Source organism: Lissotriton helveticus, chromosome 12, assembly GCF_964261635.1.
Source record: "Lissotriton helveticus chromosome 12, aLisHel1.1, whole genome shotgun sequence".
Lineage (NCBI taxonomy): Eukaryota > Metazoa > Chordata > Amphibia > Caudata > Salamandridae > Lissotriton > Lissotriton helveticus.
Window position 1 is genome coordinate 834,241,516 of NC_136073.1, and position 12,274 is coordinate 834,253,789.

Below are 12,274 nucleotides of genomic sequence, written 5' to 3' on the forward strand. Positions count from 1 at the left end.
GGGCACAATAAGGGGTCTGCGCTGGGTCTCATGGGAGTTCCACAGGATATGCCAAACACATTTTTTTTTGGGCCACACAAGTGTTTCCTTTTGCACTCGCAACATTAGTCTTCATGTTGTTGCCAGTCAGTCAGATCACTTGGTCTTGTGGGATCGGTCCCTCTGGACCGAACTAACCAACAGGAATGAAGCTCTCTTGCCTGATCAGATCACTGTTTTCTAAATGAGGGTTCCACGAGATTCCCACAGGATTAATAGTACAGATATCAGTTTAGTTTAATCCCTTCATAACAACCCAGAATACCTCTTTACATGTAAATTTATCAAAAACAGTTGAATGGATTTACACACAAGAATGAAAACCATTCTCTCTGTGTAAAGCTCAATCTCTGTGCCAGTGAAGACATGGCTTGGCAGTTCGGGCTGGACTGTTCCCACGAGGCACAGGGTCAGACTGATTTGCATATAGCCATGTCTGAACTGGGGTGGCTGAGTGAACTAAAGAATGGAGGTGGATTAAACCCAGATCAGTTGACTGGGGGTGAGTGTTTGAATTGTTCAAACGCTCCGTCCATCATCCCCTTTTGTATCGCTTTGTTCGCCCTAAGTGTGGCAGGGTATGCTCAGACGTGAGTCCCTTGTTCACTTGGCCACTGGATTCAAGATAGCCTGGCTGATGAGGATTATGAATCCGAAACCGGTCCCAGGATGCTTGTTTCCGGTCCAGGGAAGACATGGCTTGGCAGTTTGGGCTGGACTGTTCCCACGAGGCACAGGGTCAGACTGATTTGCATATAGCCATGTCTGAACTGGGGTGGCTGAGTGAACTAAAGAATGGTGATGGATTAAACCCAGATCAGTTGACTGGGGGTGAGTGTTTGAATTGTTCAAACGCTCCGTCCATCATCCCCTTTTGTATTGCTTTGTTCGCCCTAAGTGTGGCAGGGTATGCTCAGACGTGAGTCCCTTGTTCACTTGGCCACTGGATTCAAGATAGCCTGGCTGATGAGGATTATGAATCCGAAACCGGTCCCAGGATGCTTGTTTCCCGTCCAGGGAAGACATGGCTTTGCAGTTCGGGCTGGACTGTTCCCACGAGGCACAGAGTCAGACTGATTTGCATATAGCCATGTCTGAACTGGGGTGGCTGAGTGAACTAAAGAATGGTGATGGATTAAACCCAGATCAGTTGACTGGGGGTGAGTGTTTGAATTGCTTCAAACGCTCCGTCCATCATCCCCTTTTGTATCGCTTTGTTCGCCCTAAGTGTGGCAGGGTATGCTCAGACGTGAGTCCCTTGTTCACTTGGCCACTGGATTCAAGATAGCCTGGCTGATGAGGATTATGAATACGAAACCGGTCCCAGGATGCTTGTTTCCGGTCCAGGGAAGACATGGCTTGGCAGTTCGGGCTGGACTGTTCCCACGAGGCACAGGGTCAGACTGATTTGCATATAGCCATGTCTGAACTGGGGTGGCTGAGTGAACTAAAGAATGGTGATGGATTAAACCCAGATCAGTTGACTGGGGGTGAGTGTTTGAATTGTTCAAACGCTCCGTCCATCATCCCCTTTTGTATCGCTTTGTTCGCCCTAAGTGTGGCAGGGTATGCTCAGACGTGAGTCCCTTGTTCACTTGGCCACTGGATTCAAGATAGCCTGGCTGATGAGGATTATGAATCCGAAACCGGTTCCAGGATGCTTGTTTCCGGTCCAGGGAAGACATGGCTTGGCAGTTCGGGCTGGACTGTTCCCACGAGGCACAGGGTCAGGCTAATTTGCATATAGCCATGTCTGAACTGGGGTGGCTGAGTGAACTAAAGAATGGTGATGGATTAAACCCAGATCAGTTGACTGGGGGTTAGTGTTTGAATTGTTCAAACGCTCCGTCCATCATCCCCTTTTGTATCGCAGTGATTCTATTCAGCCATTTTTTTCTGTATCGCTTCCTAAACTTTTCTATGAAAATTAATATGGGAAATTTATGTTTTCAGAATGTTAAATTATCCCTGCCCCCGCTCGACAGATGACCCTGAAGTTTTCACAGAAAGAGATGAGGTGGATGAACTTTTTCTGGGAAAGTTTGTGGAAGATTCATAACATAGCAAAAACGTTATTAGCAAAACATTAAAAGCTGTTCCTATGGAAACTCTGACCTAACAGTACTCGTCGTAACTTTACACTTATAAATCTTGATGTAGGAAGCTCCACTGCAGGATTACAGGGGGCGGAGACGCGGAAGTTTACAATTGAGTGTAAATCCACACTTGTAAATTGTAAATAGTAAAAAAGCGCAGAGTTGCATCTATGTTTAGATGTAGCTAAGTGAGTAAGTATGCAGGTATATATTAACATTTGAGAGTAGGCCTCACAATGATTTATATTTTGGTCGATGCTCCTTATTTTTTCAACAATTACTTGGTTGCAGCACAACCGGCCAACATGTTTTGACCCTCCCAAAGACTTTATCATGGCACAAAATGTTATAATGAAGAACCTTAGTCATAGCTGCAGTATTAACTAGTGCATCACCAGTGGTTTTTGGGATAGTTGTGATGTATCCAGCGTCTCTCTCTTCCTTGTGGTAATGTAGTAAAACCCTGTGGTTAATACAAAAAAATGTGGAGGGTTCGAAATGCTAACGTAATTATATTGTCGTTAATAAATGGCCATGACTACTCAGGTGAAATTGGCAGGGCTGCTGGAATAAATATATTGGGAGTCACTGAGGTTTATGATAGGGCCACGTATAACAGGTATTTAATGGGAAGCTATACTAACTTGCCCTAATGATTTCACACTGAGCATTCATGACCATTTATTAACATCAGTATCAACTTCAGCCCCTCATTACAAGTTAGGCGGCATTATTGATGTAATTCCCACATACGGTAAAGAATATTACCCTGGAGTAAGGTATCTACCACGTGTGGTAAATACCTCCTATTTTGACTTTTTAACTTGAAAATCAAGCGTAACATGCAGTAACAGTATTTAACACACCAAATTCCACATGTTTTACATTTCTTACCAGCCTTTTCCCCTGATAGATCTCACCAGTTTTGACCTGCTGGTTTTTTTCAGGGGAAAACTGCTAGGGGTGGGATAATTATCACACAACTCATAATTCTGAATTTAGCCCTGCATTTGTAATTGGGCCATACTTACAGAGTATCTTTGACCCTAAACCTAGCCAAATAACTGCATGCTTAAGGGTAGGATTTTAAAAAGGGCGATAACATTAAAACACATTGAAAAGCAGTAATATTGCCATTTGTGGTTCTCATCGGCAGGTAGTAGCATGACCATTCTCAATGATCTGTAATAAGATAAAGAACAATTGCATTAGTATTTCAGATCTAAATGTTGTGTGTTTGGGTGTGTATGTAGATAAACACACATAGCAGAGGCTTGACCAATCTGAGTTTTTTAGGGCATTTTAATTTTGCCTCATACAAAACATTATTTCTGTTCTAAACCAAGAAACATATCTTTTCTTTACAGAGGATAAAAAACAATAAACGTCGCCAAAAACATATTTTAAAGGCATTTTATGAGACAAAGCCTAAAAACACTGAATTTTCCAAAACAGAAATTATCCATTCTGATAGCTTATTTTTATCAAAACATTTCTAATGGGGCAAACCCACACAAGAGTTTTACATTTTGCACCTCCTTATTGAAGTGAATAAATTATTGCATTTCACATATTATTTGCAAGAGAATCGTCTTGAAAACAAAAATCAATGTTTTGTCACTACTAAAAACTTCAGACAGGGCTCGAATCTGAGGGTTTGTACCGGAATTGTTACTGTATGTTTACCTGATAATGCATAAAGTAATTTATCCGTTGCTCCTCAATAGTGTTTTCACCAACTAGGCTTTGTATTCACTCTGTCACCTTCAGGTGATGAGAAGATACCGTTTCCAAAGATACTGGACTGGAATCCGCAGCAATGGAGTCGGATGTGACTTATGTTGATTTGAAATTCAACTCCGATGTGGAGCGAACAGCTAAGCCAAAATCAGGTAAAGGATACGATGACGGAATGCAGAAGCTTACCGGCCTGTGGGTAAGCTTCAGAGTAGGTTTTTGTATGCGAAACAGAGAACAAGTATAGAAATATTACTTCATTGTGAGCAGTGCTGGTGTTTGTGAGTGTGTGATGCTGTGTCTGTGTCAGTGAGTGTGTGTGTGTGTGAAGGAGAAAGAGAGTGAGAGACAGATAGATGATGTGTAGGTGGTTGTGTTAAGTATGTGATTGTGTGTGCTGTTATAGAAGATGGCATTATTTAGAGTTTAGTAGACAGGTAACACTGTCAAAAGTTGGCAACTATCCCTTCTGACACATTACAATTGCTGAACATCCACTACGTTTGTGACGAACTATCCCTTCTAAAAACGGTGTGGGTGGGTGTTGCACTCTGTACCCCAAGTAAATCAGTGTACCTCTCTGTGTGTGCAAAGTTGTATTAATGCCTGCTAAGCATTGATCAAATACAATGTAAGTGGCCTTACCCCAATATGGTGGTAGGGACTACAACCTGCACTACTTAATCAACTTTAAACACTTTACAAATTATTCATTTTCTTCATTACATACATTTATTTCATTACATGTTAATTCAAACTTATCTTTACCAAAAATTATTATTATTATTTTTTTTTTTTCCAAAAGCGTCCTCGGAATCAGGAATCAGACTTCAACATATACGCTGCCGGTTGGCTAGCAAGAGGTGACATCGTTTGGACCAAAGTTGCTCGTATTATGGTTCTGTAAGAACTGGATTTTAAAAGACTATTCGACAGATCTCATAAAGAGTTGATTCCCTGGAACCCCTGACGAAGGGACCAGAGTGTCCCGAAATGCATTGGGTGGACATGAATTTGTTGAATATCATGATGTTTTGATCTAAAATGAGATGCGTTTATGTAAAAAAAAAAAAATTGGGGTAAAGATAAGTTTGAATTAACATGTAATGAAATAAATGTATGTAATGAAGAAAATGAATAATTTGTAAAGTGTTTAAATTTGATTAAGTGGTGCAGGTTGTAGTCCCTACCACCATATTGGGGGTAAGGCCACTTACATTGAAGTATCCCTTCTGCCAGACTTGAAATAAGACCTTAAATCTCATATTACACAAAAAAAACCATAAGAAAAATACTTCCCTGACGTCAACAGTGTAGGGATACCCTTAACCAATTATAAAGTAGGGTGAAATCTAAATGCTACGGGTGGGACCAATACAAGATTACAGGAAGGATCCATTGACGTACAAGCAAGGAATTGAAATAGAGAAGAAGACCATCAAATCATAAGCAAGGGCGAACCCGAAGATCACTTTAAGAAATGTTGTAATATTGTTTACAATGTTGTTTGTAGGACCCAGCTAAAGCTGTCTGTAGCAACAATATAAAAAAAGGAAACTGAACCTCATGACTAACATGAGGTCTGCCCTTTCCACTGCTGGCCAAACCTGTAAATGACTCATGCTCCAGCTCTCCCCAGCAGCTCTTTTGAAATGTAAAGTCTGTATTCCAGTAAAGAGTGCAAACCGACATGCAAATATCTCTATGATCGTTGTCTGCACTATATTACGTTCAGGAAGCTATTTGGACACAGATATTCAATTTATAAACACACACAGTTGGTGTGACTTATAATTGCAAATTGATTTGAAATTCAGAAAGGTAAACTTGCATTCATAAAGGGATTTACTCATGTTTAATATTTCCCCAGTATACTATAATATTACACATGATTAAGTAATATTACATCTGTAATGGGTTGGCATTATGGATTCATCTCAAGACACCATGTGAGAAAATAATTTTTAAAATGTAGAGGTGCAATAACGTGAAGGCAACGTCACACGTTTGTAATTTTGCATACATAACTGATTTTGAACAGACATAAATGGAAAATCATCCACATTTTCCAGTATGCTTCTGGAAAGCTGCAACTGTGTCAAGTAGGTTTCCATAAGTACTACTTAAAACCTCAATGAATTCTAAAAATCAGCACACAAATAAGGGAGTAAACATACATCTGTAGATTTACACATATTGTAAATATCAAAACCAGATAGAGGGAGGGAAGGACGGAGGGGTAGGGAGAGACAGAGTGAGAGAGGGAGAGTTATTTTATAGAATGTAAGTTCCATCAAAAGTGGACCTGCTATTCCACAAAGGACATGTTCTCCCTACACAAGGTTGTGCAGATTGAGCAGTGGCATAGCAAGGTCAGGTGGTACCCCGTGAGTAAAATTTCTTGTCACCTGCCCACATTGAAATGATCAAAATAAGGAAAAAAAAGATAGTTACACATATTTTTGCCATTTTGTCACCCCCTTCAGTGATGACACCCGGGGCGGCCCGCACCACCCTTACTATGCCATTGAGATCGAGTAAATCTTTCTCTAGTTCTCGTTTTTGTCTTCTAGTAAGTAGTTGGACTTGCTTGATATGCCACCCATTCACACTGGAACCATCCCTCAATCCGACTAACGTTACTAGCCCTCTTGTATCCAGGTACAAAATGAGGTTTTCAACGTGGAATGCGTGTTTTAGTTAGTTACCTGTAATGATTTCATCCGCTGAATCAGTTATATATTTGGAAGCATCTAAGGGACTGTGGTTAAGGGTTTCTAACCTTCATGCCACCTCTTTGTGGTGTTGAACATAATTTTCATGCAGCTAATATCCATCCCTGGTGATGGATTAAGAGAAAGAAGTGAACAATGCTGGGACGAATGTCTTACTTAATCATGATAAATAGTCGGGATTGGTTTATGGTCTGCCTTATTTTCTCATTGTTTTTCTCCAGACAGGGAAGAATCATATTTTTTTTTTTGAGTTTTATATAGCGCAAACTAGACCCGAAGATTTCAGGTATCAGAGCTCTTAACATGAGCACCAGTTTAGTTATAGATAGACATATTCATTTGTGTTAGGCACTGGGAGAGTAAGTGATTTGTCCAGAATCACAGGACGTTAAGTGCCCTTGCCGATACTCAAACCCGTTTCCCCAGCTTCGAGGTAGACAGCTCTAGCCATAAGGCACATCCTCTCTCATATGTAAATCGTACTTGGCCCTGCTCCATTAGTAATATTCCAGCCTAAAATACCATTCTACATCCCCTCTAAATGGAAACACAATCAACCCCATGCAGGTTTTGGCCTTATTGGGGGGTCATCAGTGAGTTAAATCTTGAGCCCTTTATGACTGACAACTGGTCATACCCCTCACACTCACTGCTGTACTTAGAAAACCAAAAAAAGAATTCAGTGGAATGTTTGAAATACTTTTAGCCTCTGTTAAACACTCGGGTGGTATTTGTTAGGCACTCTACCGCTCCAAACAGGGAGCAACCAAATTCAAATCAGTCTTGGCCTTGCTCTAATGGGAACAGTCCAATAATGATCAGCTGGCCAGGTTGAATCTGAATGAGAACACACACAAACCCTAAAAGATTTTCTCTGGTTGGGTCACCTGGCACAGTCAGTGAAAGGATCCATGCCTTGCATGTCTGATGCACTAAGGCTGTCACACTTGGAGAAGCAAAAAAGTAATGGGTGGAATACTTTATTTAGTCTTAACCACTAGTAATTACTCTGGTGGCATTTCACTTCATTTGATTGAGGTTAAGGCCTTTCTTGTTCATTCTGCTTCTTCCTTTATTGGGTAAGTGGGTTGCGGCAGTTCAGGTGCCACCCATCCCTGGGCAAGGTGATGGCACGTTCTTTTTAGGTAACATCTTGAAAAATCAGTGCAGTCGGTCGCTATTGGAAGACCTATTGTGCAACTTTGCAGCTCCACTAGTGTAGCAGTGCTTGTTAAATAATGTTCATTCGTTTTGGTGCAGGCGGTATATTGTTCTCCCACCTGTAGTTACCTTCTGGTATCCTTATTTATGTCTAGCGCTTCATTGAAATTATTGCCATTCACCTGACTGCCATGTTTAACCTGATTTTAGAAACTGGCATCTTTCCTCAGGGCTGGAAGGAGGTGAGGGCAGTAACTCCTATAAAAAACGTTCAGTCATTCCCATGGTTCCTAAAAACAACAGGCCTAAATCCCTGATGCAAGTTCCTGCTAAAATGTTGGGGAGAGCCCTGAATCAGGAGTTATGTAGAATAAAGTAGCAAAACAACCTGTTGAGTACATTGCAGTTGGGCTGTAGAGGTGGCCAAAGTAGGGAGTCTGCAATAGTGGCTGTCACCGATGAAATCAGAGGAATGCTGGATCGACGGGGCTCTGCCTGCCTGATCCTGCTGTATCTCTCGGCAGCATTTGAAACTGTGTCCTACTCTGCATTAGTGGCCTGCCTAGAGCAACATGTATTTAAGGGAAAGGCTTTCCAACCTATTCATCCTTTTCTGTCCACCTGAACGCAGACTATAGCATGTAATATTTTCCATTCTAAATGCATGTTGCTTTCATCTGGTGGACTTCAGGGATCTTTCCTGTGTCCCACCCTTTTTAATTTGTATGTTTCTCAGCTCGACAGTCTTATTCAGTCTTTTGTACTTTCAGTCCTTTCTTATGTGAATGACATGCTGATTATTGTTACCATCTCCGATGACATCCAACCTGTTGTAGCCAGTTCTAGAAACTGTACGTGTGCAGTTAGCAGCTTGATGAAATCAAACTAGCTTAAGGTGAATGGCAAAAAGACTGAGGTTCTGCTGTTTTGCAGAGATTTGACTTTTGGTTCAATACTTGCTGGACCTAAAGTAGTAAATGCTGTTCAAGTCCCTGTCAATTCCACCTGGAATTTGGAAGTGATTTTCAACAACCCTCTATCCTTCTCCCTCCCATGTGAATAAGGTCATAGCAACCTGTTTTGTCATTTTAAGGGCACTAAGGAAGATCTTTCGTTTTAATCCAATCTCATCACAAAATATAGTCTTGCAGGCCTTACTCTCTGAGAAGTTGTATTATTGAAATCCCTTATATTTGAGGTGAAGAAGACACTGCAGTCTAGGCTTGAAGGGGCTCAGAAAGCATAAACTCGCATCTTTCTCAATTTGCCTATGAACCAGTTGGTCGCCAAAGAACTCCACAGACTTCACTGGCTTCCTATCGGCAAAAGAGCCATGTTTAAATCTTAATGTTTGGCTCACAAGGTAGTGAATAATTCTGATCCTAGTTTCATTGCAACAACATTTCAAGTGTATGTCCCTCCGCGTCTACTGAGATCTAGTAACAAGAGTGAGCTGGTGGTTTCAAACTTTAAATTCACAAGACGGGGTGTTAAATCCCTTTTCACCTCCTTCATGACTAAAGAGTGAAACTTGCTGCCCATGGCTATTGATCTAACAGAAAACCATAAAACATTCAGGAAACTCATCTCTGTGATCTTCTTGTTCCTGCTGACTAGCTTTTGCTCCAGCTTTCAGCACCAAGACGCCTCTGAGTAGAAGTTGAGCTTTACAAGTTCATTTAATTTCATTCCATAAGCGAGGCTACTGCTTCCCTTGCTCCCTTTCCTAATGACTCAGGCTTATCCTTCTCCTTCCGGGCACCCCAAATTCTGATGTTGATCTTACCCCTTTTCAACTGAAACCGCGGCTACCATTGTGAGTCTAACATAGGAAATAGAATATAGTGTCAAAAGAGAATCAATGGGATGAATGCTCTACCTACAGACTCCCTGGTGTGTTTTCAGCTACAGAGTACTCCACAAATGTACACGGGGTACCATTTGCCCCAGCTACAACCCAAAACCTTCACACTTTTAGAGGCCGTCGGTACTGCACTGTGTCCTTGTGTCTTTAAAGTTCCAACTGCTGACCGCCAAACCACCAGTCCAGTGTGACTACCTCAAAACGTTATATGTTCTGGTGAGGGAAAGCCACCATACATGAAAATGATTAGCACGTCATTCCAGAGTACATTAAATGCAAGCCAGCAGTAAGACATAAATTTAGTCATAGAAGAATACCACCAACTGGATACATTCTGGTGAAGGAGTGCCTCCCTGTATTAACTGTATGTATTTCAGTGAAGAATTCACCAGAAACCCCCTGCTTCTAGATATATGTTATATGCTGCAATGATTAGATATAATCTGGTGAGGGAAAGCCATCCTGCATTACCTGGATCTACTCTGTGATGAATAGGAATTATGACTGAGTAGGGTTATAGCAAAACTTGAAGAAGACATTCAAAAAACATTTCAAATTTTTTATGTTGCTATTGCTTTTAAAGGTAGCATCATTTGTAATTAATTTTCATTGGTGATTTTATATTCTTTTTAGAGGTTTTCCATTGATTTTTAATTTACTAATTCTTACTATGAATTTTCATTGTTGAAACTTTTGATTTTCCGTTGGGTGTCAAGGTGTATCTTTTTCCATGGATTCTTGCTGGTGACATCTTTCATTATTTGTATTTCTCATGGATTTTGAGTGTGACATCCCTCCCCACTTGCCTTGTACTAAAAGTTGCATTGGATATTGACATTCTTTACACCTTACTGTATTGTTGTATTGTTTGCTTGTTAAGCACTGTAACTAATGCAGCTTCTCTGAGAACTACCTTATTACACAGCCCACAGTAATAAATGCAAGGTAAGGTTGGATTTTGTATAACCTGTTTATATGCCTGGATTGGCCTAGTGGGCATTCTCAATACAACAGTTTCTCACAGTAAAAATATATGAATCATTAAATCTTTTGGGTGGGCGGATGGTTCTCAAATTTCTATTGTAAATGGAGTTGAATCTGCAACCCATTTGCAATTGAATGGGTTTTCTTGGCTCTGGATACTCAAACCCTCATGCATTAGTAATTGGAATCCAAATTGAGTCAAAGATTATGTGTCTTTAACTAAAAATACTGAGTTTCATTAGAAGAGATAGAGTATAGTGTTTACTATAGTTAACAAATCTCAAGATAAGGGGGTAAAGAGGCATACTACCAGCACTATATTGTGTGCTCTATATAGGGTGACAAAAATATTGCATCCACCACAATGCTTTAATCACTGCATCACATGCTAATGTCAACAAGCAGATGTTGAGTTACGATTAGTAAATATACACACACGTTGATGATTTAGTGGTAGGCAATATAACCGATCCTGTAGAATGATATTAGAGTGCTTGAAACAGTGTCATATGTCTGTTAAGAAGTACCAGAAGTGTAAGAATTCTCAAACAAAATAGGTAGAGGTATATGAAAGTGGGATAAAGGAAAAGTCATTGAAAAGGAAGGCTTGAGTAGTGAAATGTGGAGGACTTGGAAAAAAAGAGAAAAAATGTGATGAACTGCATGAGAAAGTGTTAGGTTTCAGGGTTTTAATCAGAGCACCTTTTCAAACACATGATTGACAACCTCTTAACATTCAAACATTGAAACTAATGGTCGTTCTTTGGTTTCAAGGTGCCAGGACAGACTCCAGGGCTCAGGGTGAGAATAAGAATTCACCAAAGATCTTGGTAGCCCTATTGTTGGTGATTGTCCTTCTCCTGGCAGGATTGATTGCTCTGATCGCGCTCTGTAAGTACCTTGTGTTTTCTAATCATCCCAGTCAATAGATCTGACTTGTTTCTGGCAACATCACCGGAAATGTATTTTTGATGCATGGTGTAAGTTATTTTTCTCAATCATGGTCATACCATTGAGAGGTTGAACTGTCTCCTTTCCCCAAGTACAAATGTGCCGACTTATATTCAAATGAACAATTCCACCTCACCTAAACATTTTACATCTGGTAAATGTAGAAGATTCCCATTATGAATTCTCTTTATGTTCCCAAATTCCCTACAGGTTTGTATCAATGATGGAGTGGCACAGGAGACTTCAATTCTTTTTAACTTTAATATGAGCTAGAAATGTCCATTGTTCATATTTAAAATAAAGTACTTTTATTTAATGAGGCATTGGAGCAATGTGTTTTCAAGTTACCTTTTTCAGAAAGAGGATCTGTGATATAAGATGTTGTTAGTGGAAATAAATGGGAAAAATGGCACGGTTATTCAATGATTAAAATGTTCTGTGCAAATTAAGTTTTTCATGAGTGTACTGATACGGTGATTTTGTTTAAACAGACGTGGTCCAAGAATCATCCATAGATAACAGTATGACTTTCATTCTTTGTAGATTTCAAGGCATCCTCAAGGCTTCCAGAGTTGGAACATCAGATGGCACAATTACAACTCAATCAAACCAAGGTGCTGAAGTACATTGGGTGCAAGAACAGATCTTCTGCTCCCAATTGTAGTCGTGAGTATTCCTCCTACTCATCCCAGGCTTTCACTTGCATT

General features: G+C 40.3%; 1 protein-coding gene across 1 annotated transcript in view; it reads left to right on the forward strand.

The window, feature by feature from the left end:
* LOC144798365 (C-type lectin domain family 4 member E-like) overlaps positions 1 to 12,274 on the forward strand; it is a 51,412-nt gene that overhangs the window by 6,609 nt on the left and 32,529 nt on the right. Inside the window, exons 2-4 of the mRNA XM_078669201.1 lie at positions 3,906 to 4,027; positions 11,391 to 11,507; positions 12,111 to 12,233. Of these exons, the coding sequence (XP_078525327.1) occupies positions 3,955 to 4,027; positions 11,391 to 11,507; positions 12,111 to 12,233 (313 nt within the window). The 5' untranslated portion in view covers positions 3,906 to 3,954. The remainder of the gene's footprint in view (positions 1 to 3,905; positions 4,028 to 11,390; positions 11,508 to 12,110; positions 12,234 to 12,274) is intronic.